This window comes from Theropithecus gelada, chromosome 14 (assembly GCF_003255815.1).
Source record: "Theropithecus gelada isolate Dixy chromosome 14, Tgel_1.0, whole genome shotgun sequence".
NCBI classification, from domain to species: domain Eukaryota; kingdom Metazoa; phylum Chordata; class Mammalia; order Primates; family Cercopithecidae; genus Theropithecus; species Theropithecus gelada.
Window position 1 is genome coordinate 46,829,712 of NC_037682.1, and position 17,048 is coordinate 46,846,759.

At 42.8% G+C, this 17,048-nt stretch overlaps 1 protein-coding gene across 9 annotated transcripts in view; it reads left to right on the plus strand.

Annotated features, from left to right (window-relative positions):
• Positions 1-17,048, plus strand: part of UEVLD (UEV and lactate/malate dehyrogenase domains) — a 70,728-nt gene that overhangs the window by 9,141 nt on the left and 44,539 nt on the right. For 3 of the 9 annotated variants that reach the window (XM_025358087.1, XM_025358089.1, XM_025358091.1), the window contains exons 2-3: positions 2,388-2,472; positions 16,756-16,919. In XM_025358087.1, the coding sequence (XP_025213872.1) occupies positions 2,388-2,472; positions 16,756-16,919 (249 nt within the window). Of the gene's footprint in view, positions 1-1,681; positions 1,759-2,387; positions 2,473-11,687; positions 11,754-16,755; positions 16,920-17,048 lie in introns of those variants that run through there. The other 6 variants (XM_025358086.1, XM_025358088.1, XM_025358095.1 and 3 more) reach the window with 4 other exon arrangements.

The window sequence follows — 17,048 nt, forward strand, 5'->3', positions numbered from 1 at the left end:
TTGAAGTTGGTAGGCAGTAGAGCTATATCTTTTTTTTTTTTTTTTGAGTTGGAGTTTCGCTCTTGTTGCCCAGGCTGGAGTGCAATGGCACGATCTTGGCTCACTGCAACCTCCGCCTCCTGGGTTTAAGCTGTTCTCCTGCCTTAGCCTCGCAAGTAGCTGGGATTACAGGCATCTGCCACCACACCCAGCTAATTTTGTATTTTTAGTGGAGATGGGGTTTCACCATGTTGGTCAGGCTAGTCTCGAACTCCTGACTTCAGGTGATCCACCCACCTTGGCCTCACAAAGTGCTGGGATTACAGGCATGAGCCACCGCGCCCGGCAAGCTGTATCTTTTTTGCGGGCAAACAACTTAAGGCTCTGAGAGAGGAAACAGGATCCACTAGCAATCCTCTTCCATTTTCTCCCAAACTCCCACAATCCTAGGTATCCACCAGTCTACTTTGTGTTTCTATGTATTTGCCGGTTCAGGATATTGCATATACATGGAATCATAAAATATGTAGCCTCTGTCTCATTTCTTTTATTTTTAATTTTTCTTTTTTTTTTCTGGGAAGCACAGTCTCTGGCCAAGACCAGAGGCAGGCACTTCCTGTGTCTATTTTCTTTCACTTAGCATAGCGTTTTTAAGGTTCATCCATGTTGTAGCATGTATTAGCCCTTTATTCCTTTTTGTGGTTGAATATTTCATTTTATGGATATGCCACATTTTATTTATCCATTCATTAGTTAATGGACATTTGGACTGTTTTCACTTTTTGGCTAGTATTAATAATGCTGGTATGAACAGTCATATACAAGTTTTTGTGTAGATACCTGTTTTCATTTTTCTTGGGTGTATACCGAGAAGTGGAATTGCTCAGTCATGTGGTAACCCTGACTCTGTGTTGAATCTTTTGAAGAACTACCAGGCTGTTTCCCAAAGCAGCTGCATCGTTTTGCCACTGGCAGTGGTATATGTGTGAGTTCTGATTTCTTTACATCCTCTCCAACACTTGTTATTTTCTCCTTTTGGTTATAGCCTGTCTTTTGATTATAGTATGAATCCACCAGCTGTTTTGTTCTTTTTCCTGATTGTTTTGGCTATTCTGGGTCCCTTGAATTTCCATATGAATTTTAGAGTCTGTACATCTTTGCCAAAAAAAAAAAAAAAAAGGCAGCTGGGCTTTTGATAGGGACTGTGTTGAATCTGTTGAGGAAAATTGTCATCTTAACAATACTATCTTCAAATCCATGAACAAGGGATGCTTTCCATTTACTTTGCTCTATTTTATTTTTTTCAACAATGTTCTGTAGTTTTCAGAGTTGAAGTTTTGTACCTTTTTACATTTATTCCTAAATATTTTATTCTTTTTGGTGCCATTGTAAAAGGAACTGTTGTCTCAAATACATTTTCAGAATGGTAAACTCTTAATATACTTATTTTCTTTCATTTAAACCTCAACGCAGCGTAAGAGGTAAGTATTATTTATTTTTGTAGATGAGAAAATAAGCTTAAATAATTTAAATGATTTTGCCCCCAAGACAACCAAGTTAGTATCTCTGAGAAGACATCTGGATAAATGAAGAGGCAGTTCACACACCTGACTACAAAACCTTACATGATTTTGTTTTCCACTTGAAACCCAGCATGCAGTGCCAGGAAGGTGGGAGGGGAAAGTCGAGGTGTCTCAAGTGAATAAGTCATGCCAAAAAGACAGCTGGATCTTGAATGGTGGTGAGAGGGGTGATTCATTCTGCCTTCTCTCTCTGGAGGTGTTTGGAGGCAGTTTGATTTAGAGATTAAAGACCCTGGTCCTGGATTTGAGCTCCGGCTTCACTATTTAACTTGCTATTGAACTCAGCAAGTTACTCTGATTCTCTAGCTTTCGTTTTCTTCTGCTGCTCCTATAGAGCAGTTGTAAAGCCCTCCCTGCCTCGTAGGGGTGTTGTTAAAAAGATTAAATCAAATACCATTCATGTTTGTAAAGCTCAGAGCTCAGGGCCTAGTACACGGTAAATTGTCAGTTAAATGTTAACTGCAGGCCAGGCGTCGTGGCTCACTCCTGTAACCACAGCACTTTGGGAGGCTGAGGCGGGTGGATCAGGAAGTCAGGAGTTTGAGACCAGCCTGACCAACATGGCGAAACCCTGTCTCTACTAAAAGTACAAAAAATTAGCCAGGCGTGGTGGCGCATGCCTGTAATCCCAGCAACTCGGGAGGCTGAGGCAGGAGAATCGCTTAAACCCAGGAGATAGAGGTTGCAGTGAGCCGAGATCCCACCACTGCATTCCAACCTGGGCAACAGAGCGAGACTCTGTCTCAAAAAAAAAAAGTTAACTGCAATTGTTCTTTTATAAGCTTTATTCTTACTACATGCTTATGCTTATTTTTCTCTTTTCAGTACAAGTTCAGGGACCTAACTGTGGAAGAACTAAAGAATGTAAATGTATTTTTCCCACATTTCAAATATTCCATGGACACCTATGGTAAGAATCATATCCTCTAGTTTAAATGCTGCATTATTTGAACTACTAATTTTTGGTCCTAAAGAGCTGCAAAATTGTAATTTCTTGTTTTCTCTTTTATCCTCTGATTTTCAGCTATACTTTATAAACTGCAATTTCTGAGAAAGCTTAAATTAATACAGTGTATCTTGTATTAGTTTTCTATTGCTGCTGTAACAAACTACCACAAACTTAGTGGCTTTAAAAAACACACATTTACTATGTTACAATTCTGTAGGGCAAGAAGTCCAACTGTCTCTAACCATTCTTCCGTAGTCAAATCGCCCTCTGACCACAGCTGGGAAAGATTCTCTGCTTTTTTTTTTTTCTTGAGACAGAGTCTCGCTCTGTCGCCCAGGCTCGAGTGCAGTGTCGCAGTCTCAGCTCACTGCAAGCTCCGCCTCCCGGGTTCACGCCATTCTCCTGCCTCAGCCTCCTGAGTAGCTGGGACTACAGGTGCCCACCACCATGCCCAGCTAATTTTTGTCATTTAGTAGAGATGGGGTTTCACCTTGTTGGCCAGGATGGTCTCAATCTCCTGACCTCGTGATCTGCCAGCCTCAGCCTCCCAAAGTGCTGGGATTACAGGTGTGAGCCACCACACTCGGCCAGATATCTCTACTTTTAAGAACCAATGTGATTAGATTAGACCCACCCCAGTAATACCGGATAATTTCTTCATCTCAGACTCCTTAATTTTTTTAAGGTTAGCCAAGTGATCAGAGTCACTAATCACATCTAAAAAGTCCCTTTGCCAAGTAAGGTGACATATTCACAGGTTCCAAGGGTTGGATATGGACATCTTTGGAGGACCTTATTCCGCCTATCATATATATGGTTGATTCTAAATTATTAACAGTTTTAGTTATCTTGTTCACTTAATAGTAAGAATTTAGTTATCTAAGAAATATTTTACTTTATTCTTTTTTTTTTTTTTTTTTGAGACAGAGTCTTGCTCTGTTGCCCAGGCTGGAGTGCAGTGGCACGATCTCAGCTCACTGCAACCTCTGCCTTCTAGGTTCAAGCAATTCTCCTGCCTCAGCCTTCCAAGTAGCTGGGATTACTGAGATGCACCACCACTCCTGGCTAATTTTTGTATTTTTAGTAGAGATGGGGTTTTGCCATGTTGGCCAGGCTGGTCTCAAACTCCTGACCTCAGGATGATCCTCCTGCCTCTGCCTCCCAAAGTGTTGGGATTACAGGTGTGAGCCACCCCTCCTGGTCTATTAGCTTTCAAAAATTTCTGACTACAGCCTGCAGTTGGAAGTATATTTTATATCATGATCCCATATGCACATAACTAAATACTGTGTCCACTTTGACATTTTCTGTTCTATCCCATTTTTAAAATTTTAATTAAATTAATTAATTAATTAATTTTGAGATAGAGCCTCACTCTGTTGCCCAGGCTGGAGTGCAGTGGTGTGATCCTGGCTTACTGCAACTTCTGCCTCATAGGTTGAAGCAATTCTCCTGCCTCAGCATCCTGAGTAGCTGGAATTACAGATGCGTGCCACCATGCCCAGATAATTTTTATATTTTTAGTAAAGTTGGGGTTTTGCTATGTTGGCCAGGCTGGTCTCGATATCCTGGCCTCAAGTGATCTGCTCGCCTTGGCCTCCCAAATTGTTGGGATTACAAGTGTGAGCCACTGTGCCCGGCCCCATTTTATTCCACTTAAAAATAAATGCTGAACTAGCGCAGGAACAGAAAACCAAATACCGCATGTTCTCACTTATAAGTGGGAGCTAGGCAGGGCGCAGTGGCTCACGTCTGTAATTCCAGCACTTTGGGAGGCTGAGGCAGGTAGATCACACCATCAGGAGATCGAGACCATCCTGACCAACACGGTGAAACCCTGCCTCTACTAAAATACAAAAAAATTAGCCGGGCGTGGTGATGTGCACCTGTCGTCCCAGCTACTCAGAAGGCTGAGGCAGGGGAATTGCTTAAACCCAGGAGGCGGAGATTGCAGGGAGCTGAGATTGCGCCACTGCACTCCAAGCCTGGCAACAGAGTGAGACTCCGTCTCAATAAATAAATAAATAAATAAATAAATGGAAGCTAAATGATGAGAACTCATAAACACAAAGAAGGAAACAAGAGACTAGGGTCTACTTGAGGATGGAACATGGGAGGGGAGAAAAGAGTAGAAAAGATAACTTGGAAACTGGGCCTCATACTTAGGTGATGAAATAAATCTGCACAACAAATCCCCACAACATGAGTTTACCTATGTAACAAACCTTCACATGTACCCCCAAACCTAAAATACAAGTTGTTTTAAAAATTATGTATCATATTAATAAAGTAAACATGCCAAAATAAATAAATAAATACAAATGCTTGTTAAAATTCAGGACCCAAGAATTAGTCAAAATTCACATTTTCAAAAACTGCTTTATTCTGCATGTGTATGTTTTAAATTTCAGTTAGATTAAGAAAATGTTCAGATAAATTCAGATTATATAAATTCAGATTTATATAATAGATATCTTGAGGAGTTATTGAAGTGTTTGGTTTTTGCTTTTTTTTTTGAGATGGAGTCTCGCTCTGTTGCCTAGGCGGGAGTGCAGTGGCGCAATCTCGGCTCACTGCAACCTCCGCTTCCCGGGTTCAAGCGATTCTTCTGCCTCAGCCTCTCAAGTAGCTGGGACTTCAGGTGCATGCCACCACACCCGGCTAACATTTTGTGTTTTTAGTAGAGATAGAGTTTCACCGTGTTAGCCAGGATGGTCTTGATTTCCTGACCTCATCATGATCCACATGCCTCGGCCTCCCAAAGTGCTGGAGTTACAGGTGTAAGCCACCGCACCTGGCGTATTGAAGTATTGATTAGCACAATAGCATAGGCTTACATATGTGGCACATAATTGTGTATGTGGAAGAAATTATTAGATTCTAGGCTGGGCAAGGTGTATCACACCTGTAATCCTCAGCACTATGGAAGGCCGAGGCAGGTGGATCACTTGAGGCCAGGAGTTTGAGACCAGCCTGGCCAACATGATGAAACCCTGTTTCTACTAAAAATACAAAAAAATAGCTCGGTATGGTGCCATGCACCTGTAATCCCAGCTTCTCAGGAGGCTGAGGCAGGAGAATTGCTTGAACCGGGAGGCGGAGGTTGCAGTAAGCCGAGATTGGTCCACCGCACTCCAGCATGGGCAACCAAGTGAGACCCTCTCTCTCAAAAAAAAGAAATTATTAGATTCTGATTCATCAGTGACTGGTCTCTTGATTAGCACCTAGTTATTTGGTGCTATGTAAGTGCCTGGAATGAGGGATATAATAGCTACTGTTTATTGAATGCCAGATATTCTTCCAAATGTTTTATCTATATCATCATCATTATTATTATTTTTGATACAGAGTCTTGCTCTGTTACCCAGGCTGGAGTGCAGTGGCGTAATCTCGGCTCACTGCAACCTCCACCTCCTGGGTTCAAGTGATTCTGCTATCTCAGCCTCCTGAGTAGTGAAGGGGTGGCCTGCCCCTCCCCACCTGTGGGCGTTTCTCATTAGGTGGAACGAGAGACTTGAGAAAAGAAATGAGACACAGAGACAAAACATAGAGAAAGAAAAAGTGGGCCCAGGGGACCGGCGCTCAGCATACAGAGGACCCACGCCGGCACCGGGTCTGTGAGTTCCCTCAGTATTTATTGATCATTATCTTTACCATCTTAGAAAAAGGGAAGTGGCAGGATAATAGGATAATCATAGGGAGAAGGTCAGCAGTAAGACATATGAATAAAGATCTCTGTGACATAAGTTTAAGGAAAAGTGCTGTGCCTTGATATGCATATGCAAACATCTCCATAAACCTTTTTAGTGCATAAAGAGCAGCATTGCCGCCAGCGCGTGCCACCTTCAGCCGTTAGGTGGTTTTCTCCTTTCTCAGTAAACAGAACATACAATCGGGTTTTACACCGAGATGTTCCCCACCCAGGGACGGGCAGGAGACAGATGCTTTTCTCTATCTCAACTACCAAGAGGCCTTCTTTCCTCTTGTACTAGTCCTCCTCAGCACAGACCCTTCACGGGTGTCAGACTGGGGGACGATCAGGTCTTTCCCTTGCCACGAGGGCATATTTCAGACTATCACATGGGGAGAAACCTTAGACAATACCTAGCTTTCCTAGGCAGAGGTCCCTGTGACCTTTGGCAGTGTACGTGTCCCTAGGTACTTGAGATTAAGAGAATGGTGATGACTTTTCACAAGCATACTGCCTTCAGGCACTTGTTCAACAAAGTACACCCTGCACAGCCCCAAATCCGTTAAACCTTGAGTCACCACAGCACATGTCTCTTGCAAGGACAAGGTTGGGGGTAGGTCACAGATTAAGAGCATCTCAAATATAGAACAAAATGGAGTCTCTTGTGTCTACTTCTTTCTATATAGACACAGTACCAGTCTGATCTCTCTTTCTTTTCCCCACAAGTAGCTGGGATTATAGGTGCCCACCGTGATGCCTGGTTAATTTTTGTATTTTCAGTAGAGACGGGGGTTTCACCATGTTGGCCAGACTGGTCTCGAACTCCTGACTTCAAGTGAGTCACCTGCCTCACCCTCCCAAAGTGCTGGGATTGCAGGTGTGAGTCACTGCGCCTGGCCTGTCTATATTATCTTAAATATTTTTTTTACAACCAAAGCTGTGTGGTATTATTGTCTTTATTTTGCAGATAAACTGAGACTCCAGGAGTTTAAATAGCTTGCTCAAGATTACACAGCTAGTAAGGGATGGAGTTGGGGTTTGTACTCATGTCTGTCTTGTACTCTGTTGTCCCTTTCCTCTATTTTTTTTTTTTTTTTTGAGACGGAGTTTTGCTCCTGTTGCCCAGGCTGGAGTACAGTGGCGCCATCTTGGCTCACTGCAACTGTAATGCCCAGACCGTTTGTTCCCCAAAGAAGACCACCAGAGTCCAGAGTCAAAGCCAGGCGGCAAGGATCTTTTACTGCAAGTTCGAACTTGGTCCCTCCATTCCACAGCATACAAGAGGGCCCTGAACAATGCGAGTGCTTGCTTTTTATAGCCCGATATAAATAGGATACGTAAAGTTACAGAGGAACAAGGGAATTCTTTTGGTTACAGCATTACAATTGGTTTACATTTTAAGTTATACATTCAGTAGTTTTTCTATTGGTTCCCGCGCTTTCAGTAAAACCTCAAACGGCTGTGTCCTTATCGGGGATTTTCCAGGTGGTGTTTGTACTGGGCTCAGGAAATTGAGAGATATATGGTGGGATGTGTTTGTACTGGGCTCAGGAAGTTGAGAGATATATGGTGTTTGTACTGGGCCTGTTTGTGTTGAGCCCGGGGCTGAGGAATGTGCCTGATTTCTTTCACAACCTCCACCTCCCGGGTTCAAGCAGTTCTCCTGTCTCAGCCTCCTGAGTAGCTGGGATTATAGGCTTGCACCACCAAGCCCAGCTAATTTTTTGTATTTTTAGTAGAGACAGGGTTTCACCATGTTGGCCAGGCTCGTCTCCAACTCCTGACCTCAAGTGATCCGCCCGCCTCGGCCTCCCAAAGTGTTGCGAATACAGGCGTGAGCCACTGCGCCTGGCCTTCTTTCCCCTTTCTAACAGGTTATCAAATCTATTTAGAATTTTTGCTTACTCTTATACAATGTCTTTCTTCACCTTATAGTTTGATGCTTTATTGTGTCGATTACTTCTGATTCTCATTTCCCTGTCTAGAGAAAGCTCTAATGCCATTAAACCCTCAAATTATAGGATTAATATTGTCAATGTACATTTTTTTATTGAAGACAATGACAGTAACGCATCACAGTCACTTCTATTTTGGCTTTTTAAATATTTTGCTTAGACAATGAATATTCATACTAGTAGTTTCTCTACCCTATTTCTAGGTGGTTCTATGTCCTGGAGTAACAAACCCTATTCCACTCCTGTTTCTATTTAGTTTTTGCTAGTGGTCCCTTCATTCATTGTTACCTTTCCTTCATGTAATTCAAGGTAAACACTTATACTGACATACACTCTTGGCCCTTGGGTTTTCTGTATCAGCCTGTGCTATGGTCTGAATGTTTGTGTCCCTGCAAGTTCATATGCTGAAATCCTAACCCACAAGGTGATGGTATTAGGAGGGGGGCCTTTGGGCCCTCATGAATGAGACTGGTGTCTTCTTAAAAGAGCCCATGGCTGGGCGCAGTGACTCACACCTGTAATCGCAGCACTTTGGGAGGCCGAGGTGGGTGTATCAATTGAGGTCAGGAGTTTGAGACCAGACTGGCCAACATAGTGAAACCCTATCTCTACTAAAAATACAAGAAAATTAGCCGGGCATGGTGGTGGGTGCCTGTAATCCCAACTACTAGGGAGGCTGACGCAGGAGAATTGCTTGAACCTGGGAGGCGGAGGTTGCAGTAAGCTGAGATTGTGCCACTGCACTCCAGCCTGCCTGGGCAACACAGCGAGACTCCATTAAACAAAAAAAAGCCCTGAGAGAGACTCCTTGCTTCGTCCACCTCGCCCTTCCCACCATGTTAGGACACAACAAAAAGACAGCTGCATATATACCAGGAAGCAGGCCCTCACCAGACACCAAATCTGCTAGCACCTTGGCCTCAAACTTTCCAGCCTCTAGACTATGACAAATAAATTTTGCTGTTTATAAGCCACCCAGTCAATGGTATTTTGTTACCGGAATGTGAATAGACTAACACAGCCTGGTTTCCTCTTGCTGCTTTCTAATAGGTTATGAAATCTATTTAAAATTTGTTCTTCGTCTGCTCAAATAATATAGCTACTGAAGTGCTAAAAGGACTGCACTCCAAGATAGTTTGATTGTTTGAGACCAGAGATAGTGTTTTCTGTACTCAATCCTGAGATTAGGGCATTGATTCTCTATCAGTGTGTCCCAGTTATTGATGGGAAAGTTGAAATTTCAGAGATATGAATGTTGAAAAAAGGTTGAGAATAATGGAATTAGAGAAACCAAGGAAAGTAATTATTGATCTAACAGGTTGCTTTAGAAAGCAATGCTGGCAGTTTTTCTTCTGATTCTAAAAGTGACTATAAATGATTTTGTTACATGTGATAATATTTTGTCCGTTTGTTTTTTGCGGGAGACTGGAGGTTGGTTGGTTTGTTTGTTTGAGACGTAGTCACTGTCTGTTGCCCAGGCTGAAGTGCAGTGGCATGATCTCAGCTCACTGCAGCCTCCCCCTCCTGGGTTCAAGCAATTCTCATGCGTCAGCCTCTCCAGTAGCTGGAACTACAGGTGCATGCCACCATGCCCTGCTAATTTTTGTATTTTTAGTAGAGACGAGGTTTCACCATGTTGGCCACACTGGTCTTGAACTCCTGACCTCAAGCGATCCACCCACTTCAGCCTCCCAAAGTGCTAGGATTACAGGCATGAGCCACTGTGCCACACCTGGAATTTTACTGTTACTCAAATCAGTCTCCCTGAGTATTCAGAGATCAGTTTTTAATGACAGCTTGGTGGGTGGGGGAAGCCAGTGAGCCAGGAGTGCTGATTGGTTAGGTAGAAGATGAAATCATGGGAAGTTGAAGTTGTCCTCTTGCTCTAAGTCACTTCCCAGGTTGGGGTCACAAGATCAGATGAGCCAGTTTATCAATCTGGGTGGTGCCAGCTGATCCGTCAAGTGTACGGCCTGCAAAATAAGCGCTGATCTTAGGAGCAGTTTAGGGAGGACCAGAATCTTGTAAGCCTCCAAGTGCATGATTACTAAACCATAATTTTTATTTTATTTTACTTTATTTATTTTTCTGAGACAGAGTCTCACTGTGTTGCCCAGTCTGGAGTGCAGTGGCGCAATCTTGGCTCACTGCAACCTCTGCCTCCTGGCTTCAAGTTATTCTCCTGCCTCAGCCTCCCAAGCAGCTCGGACCCACCACACCCGGCTAATTTTTGTATTTTTGTAGAGATGGGGTTTCATCATGTTGCCCAAGCTGGTCTTGAACTTCTGACCTCTAGTAATCCACCTGCCTTGGCCTCCCAAAGTGCTGGGGTTACAGGTGTGAGCCACCATGCCCGGCCATAAACCATAATTTTTAATTTTGTGGCTAATTTGTTAGTCCTACAAGGGCAGTCTAGTCCCCAGGCAAGAAGGAAGTTTGTTTTGCGAAAGGGCTGTTATTGTCTTTGTTTTAAACTATAAATTATAAATTAAGTTCTTTCCAAAGTGAGTTCAGCCTATGCCCAGGAAAGAACAAGGACAGCTTAAAGTTTAGAAGGAAGATGGAGTTGGTTAGGTTAGATCTCTTTTGCTGTCTCAGTCATCATTTTGCAAAGGCAATTTCAATCCTCCCTTTGGGTTTTTAAAACACCTTAATCTTTTTTTTTTTTTTTTGAGACGGAGTCTTGCTCAGTCACCCAGGCTGGAGTGCGGTGGCCCGATCTCGGCTCACTGCAAGCTCCGCCTCCTGGGTTCTCGCCATTCTCCTGCCTCAGCCTCCCGAGTAGCTGGGACTACAGGCGCCCACCACTATGCCCGGCTAGTTTTTTTTTTTTTGTATTTTTAGTAGAGACGGGGTTTCACCGTGTTAGCCAGGATGGTCTCGATCTCCCGACCTCGTGATCTGCCTGTCTCGGCCTCCCAAAGTGCTGGGATTACAGGCTTGAGCCACCGCACCCGGCCAAAACACCTTAATCTTAAGGTGTTGGCTAATGAAAATGGGAAAAGGCCGTCGATCACTCTGGCTTCTTCCTGCTGACAGGGGGCATAGTGGAGGTAGGTGTTGACCCCGAGGAGAGAGGAGTAGAACCACTTTGCAACTGACATGTGACAATTATTTAATAATGGCCCCAAATATTATAGTACTTCTTAAAAGTTTTCACATTCTGTCATACGATCGTTATGACAACTTGGTAAGGCAGTCTTATTATCTTTATTTTATAAATGATGAGACTGAAGATCAAAGACGATTAAAGTCACCAAAAGTCACATTCCTCTAAGTGGGGAAGGTGGCCCTAGAACTTGGGATTTCAGTATCAAAGGCCTGTATTCTTTCAGCTACCGTTACTGCTTTCTAAGTAAACAACATCTAATCATTTCCTCTTGTTGACAGATTTACCGATTCCTAGATTATGTTTAGAGATTGTGTGTGTATTTGTGTGTGTATTCATGAGCACACACGTCACACTTACATACTTTACTACAGTTCTTTCTCTTTCTGACTGCACATTTAGGGCTTTTTTTTTCTTCTAGTTTTTAAAGATAGTTCCCAGAAAGACCTGCTGAATTTTACTGGCACAATTCCTGTGATGTATCAGGGTAAGTGTGGAAGTTGAAAAAACGTGAGTTTTCTAAAAGACCAGTTCATTTAATAACTTACATTTGTTTATGCCATAACATTCTTAAAGTATTGTTACGGATATATGACCTATACAGAACCTTACTGGATCTGTTCCAGTCAAGGAAAGCCTATATTAATGTCAACAAGTTCAGTTCAATTCAACAAATACTTATTGTCAAGTGTGTGCCCACTGCTCTGGTAGGCTCCAGGGTACAAAGGAAAGCAAGACAGACATAGGCCTGCCCTTGGGGAGAGTTACTTTTTTCTTCTACGTCTATATTTTGTTCCCCTCCTTTCCTCTCTATGTGATATAACATTATCTCCATTCCATAGGTGAAACTGAATCTTAGCCTGGTCTGATTTACCTAAGATCACACAGCTAGTGTTAGCCTGAAACTCAGACTCCAATAGGAAAATTTTACAACACAAGAGGTCATGAAAGCTCAAAGAAAGGAACACATTTTAGAGTGACCTAGCAGTTTAAAATAGCTAAGTGTTTGCCCAAAAATAAAGGAAAACAAATCACTAACTTTTCTTATACTTAACTCTTCCCATGTTTCCAGACCTACTTCTCCTGTGTTCAACAAGGACTAACCTTTCAGATAAGAATCACAAGAGATTGCTTATATATAGTATGATTTTAAGAATACCAGTGAATCTTTGTTTCCAAATATTTCTCTGAAGTGGTGCCTGAAGTTTCACTATTAGAAATTCACTGTTCTTGCTGGGTGTGGTGGCTCATGCCTGTAATCCCAGCACTTTGGGAGGCCTAGGTGGGCAGATCACGTGAGGTCAGAATTTCGAGACCAGCCCGGCCAACATGGTGAAATCCCGTCTCTACTAAAAATACAAAAATTAGGCCTAATGGCACGGCTTGTAATCCCAACTACTCAGAAGGCTGAGGCAGGGGAATCTCTTGAACTTGGGAGGCGGAGGTTGCAGTGAGCCGAGATCATGCCACTGCACTCTAGCCTGGGTGACGGAGTGAGACTCAGTCTCAAAAAAAAAAAAAGTTCACGTTCTTTTGAAATGCAAATAATCCCAGGAAGAATAACATCTATAATCACTAATATACAGTTATGTGCTTAAAGGAAATTTTTGGTATTTGTTGAATAGTTGAGTTAGTTTGATTATTGACTGAAGGGCTTACGAATAAGTGGCTTACTGGGGCATTAAAGATACACTGAAAGGGGGACTGAGAAAGATTTGGAAACCAAATGGGGAGACAGCAGCATAACTTTGCTCTCCTAAAAAGAGTTCAGCATTGTACAATGAGAATACATTGCCCAAAAGACCCTAGGAAGCTGCATTTGGGGGGACTTCTTTCAAAGTAGGTGCTTCTTTGTGAGCTCCTGGATTATCACAAACCCCCTTAATTCCCCACTCCCCACCCCCAGTGATGACTTGTTGCTAGAGATGCACTCATGTTTTGTTCTGTCTGTGTATGTCCCACCATGATACCTCCTTTTGCAATAATAGGCACTCAGGAAATATGTAGGAATTCATTTTGTTTTTATGCATAGGAGAATGGATGGAGATGAATGCAGCTAGCCATGGGATCCATGCAGAGATTGCAGAGTGAGGTAGGCAGAACAGGCATAGAGTTGATTTTTCTTTTCTTTCCTTGCTTTTCCCTGCCAAGCTTTCAGACTGTTTCCTGGCTGCGTAGAGAATTTTACTCAGACCTGTTCCCCTTAAGTTGTATTCTGAATTTATCTTGGTTAGATGTTGAAAAGAAAGGAAAGGGAAGGGTATTAGGGAAAGGAGGAAGGGAGAGGAAGAAGGAAGGAAACTGATGAAGGTGATTCATTCTGAGAGATAAAGGTCAACTCTTAACCCACCCCAGTGTTTTCAAGGGTAGTTGCATATTAACAGAGGAGCTTGTGAATTTAAATGAACTACTGCTTAGTAGCATTTCAGTTTCTAATACAGAGTAGGGAGGTAACATGAGGGAAGAAAGGTTATCTGAATACCATAAAATCCTGCTCATTGGCACTATGCCTGTCCTGCAGTCATTGAGTTATGTCATTGATTCTTATGCTGGGGTCTTCCTCAGGTGCACCCCCCACCTTTTTTTTTCTGCATTATACTTTTCGTTTGCTTTGGAATTGTATCAACTCAATGTGAATGCACGCTAGTTATTTCCTGCTGATCAGAAGGTCAGAATGTATATTATCTTTCTCATCTGTAAAATGGGCCAATACTAGAGCCCACCTCAGAACTGTAAGGCTTAAACGAATTACAATAAGTAAAACTCTTGGCATAGTGCCTGGCATATAGTAAATGTTCAGTAAATGTGGCCATTATTATTTGTCTGCCTTTATGTTTTTTGGTTTTTTTTTTTTTTTTTGGAAATGGAGTTTCACTCTTGTTGCCTAGGCTGGAGTGCAATGGCGTGATCTCGGCTCACTGCAACCTCCTGGGTTCAAGCTATTCTCCTGCCTCAGTCTCCTGAGTAGCTGGGATTACAGGTATGCACCACCATGCCCAGCTAATTTTGTATTTTTAGTAGAGACAGGGTTTCTCCATGTTGGTCAGGCTGGTCTTGAACTCCCAGCCTCTGGTGATCTGCCCACCTCTGCCTCCCAAAGTACTGGGATTACAGGTGTAGGCCACTGTGCCCGGCCTTTTCTGCCTCTATTACTCTCTTTTAGTTAAAAAATTTAAACATTTGGGAAAGGATGAAGTAAAGCCTGTATCTAACCTCCCATCTACATGAAACTTCTGTTAATATTACCTTATATTTATCTCTAGAAATTTTTGGTATTATTTCTTATACAGCCAACATTGTGTTAAGATATAATTGGCCGGGTGCGGTGGCTCACGCCTGTAATCCCAGCACTTTGGGAGGCTGAGGTGGGCAGATTACAAGATCAGGAGTTCAAGACTAGCCTGGCCAAGATGGTGAAACCCCGTCTCTACTAAAAATACAAAATATTAGCTGGGTGTGATGGCGGGTGCCTGTAATCTCAGCTACTTGGGAGGCTGAGGCAGAGAATTGCTTGAACCCAGGAGGCGGAGGTTGCAGTGAGCCGAGACTGTGCCACTGCACTCCAGCCTGGCGATAGAGTGAGACTGTCTCAAAAAAAAAAAAAAAAGACATAATGATACTTTTTCTTCAAACACTCATTTTTTAGAGATGTATATAATCTTCTTTTTCTTTTAAGAGAGAGGGTGTTGCTCTGTTTCCTAGGCTAGAGTGCAGTGGCGTGATCATAGCTATCTGTAACCTCAAATTTCTGGGCTTAAGCATTCTTCCTGCCTCAGCCTCCTGAGTAGCTAGGACTACAGATATGCACTACCACACCAGGGTCTTGCTTTGTTGCGCAGGCTGGTCTTGAAGTCCTGGACTCAAGCTGTCCGCACATTTTGGCCTAGCAATGTATTGTCTTAAGATCACACCTATCTAAACTTTGTTTACATCCAACTTAAGTTACGTTCTCATGATATAATTCCTTTAAATCTGAGGACTTTGTGTCAGGAGTTTGGACTCTTCAGTGCTGAATTACTAAAAGCTAGATGTGCAGGGTAGAAGTCAAGGTATTTGCTGATGGGAAAGAGGGAAGGAAGAAGAGACTAGTGAACTAGTGGTGAAATCTTACCATTTAGACACAGGAATCTGAGTCACCAATTGCTTTGCTAGTCATGGGCTGTTAAAATACATGAATACTGCTGGGGAGGGGTATTGGTGGAGGCAGATCCTTGATCAACCAGGGGAATACTTTCAATAGACATTTTTTGTTTTGTTTTTTGAGACAGAGTGTTGGGCTGTCACCCTGGCTGGAGTACAATGGCGCAATCTTGGTTCACTGCAGCCTCCGCCTCCTGGGTTCAGGCGATTCTCGTGCCTCAGCCTTCCAAGTATCTGGGATTACAAGTGCTTGCCACCATGCCCGGTTAACATTTTGAATTTTTAGTAGAGACGGGGTTTCACCATGTTGGTCAGGCTGGTCTCGAACTCCTGACCTCAAGTGATCCACCCACCTCGAAGTGCTGGGATGACAGACGTGAGCCATCACACCTGGCCTTCAATAGACATTTCTTTCCTTTTCTTTAATGTGTAGTGATTAATGTAGGAAGCAACTCTTATCAGGATTTGGCCTGCCACTCTGGCTATATTAGTAAACATTTTTGAAAATTTGATATTTTTTTTTTTTTTTTTGAGAGGCAGGGTGGATGATTTGGGCATTGTTTTGTTTTGTTTTGTTTTGTTTTGTTTGAGACGGAGTCTCCCATTGTCACCCAGGCTGGAGTGCAGTGGTGCGATCTCAGCTCACTGCAAGTTCCGCTTCCCAGGTTCACGCCATTCTCCTGCCTCAGCCTCCCGAGTAGCTGGGACTACAGGCGCCTGCCACCACACCCGGCTAATTTTTGTGTATTTAGTAGAGACGGGGTTTCACCGTGTTAGCCAGAATGGTATCCATCTCCTGACCTTGTGATCTGTAATTAAACTTACTCAAGTGTTGTACCAGTGCTCTAAAAGGAACATATTCTCAATGTGAATGTGGATGAAATGGGAGGAATAGGCCTTGATTAACATTAATCCTTTATATGTAAACCTGACTAGACTACTCATTTCTTTTCTTTTCTTTTTTTTTTTTTTTTGAGACAGGGTCTCACTCCATCACCCAGGCTAGAGTGCAGTGGCACAATCATGGCTTAATGCAAACTTGACCTCCCGGGCTCAAGTCATCCGCCCATCTCAGCCTCCCCAGTAACTGGGACTGTAGGTGTGTGCCACCACACCCAGCTAATTTTAAAATTTTTTGTAGAGATGGGGTTTCTCCATGTTGCCTAGGCTGGTCTCAAACTCCTGGGCTCATGAGATCTGCTCACCTCAGCCTCCCAAAGTGCTGGGATTACAGGCTTCAGCCATCATACCCAGCCTACTCATTTCTTAAAATGCCACCTAGCTATATCATAAGTATAATGTGTGTGTTTTATTATTGTTTGAAGATATGTTTCTTTTGTCTCAAATAGGTAATACATATAACATACCAATTCGTTTCTGGATTTTGGATTCTCACCCTTTTGCTCCACCTATTTGCTTCTTGAAGCCAACTGCAAATATGGAAATCTCAGTCGGAAAACATGTGGATGCTCAAGGCAGAATATATTTGCCTTATCTCCAAAACTGGAGCCATGTAAGATCAATTTGGATTTTCTAAAGAAAGCTTTTTTTTTCTTTTTAAGACTTATAATTGATTCTGCCAATACAAATAGGTATGATACTGCATTTTTTTTTCAATGATATTCTTCATGTGGTCTTTGGA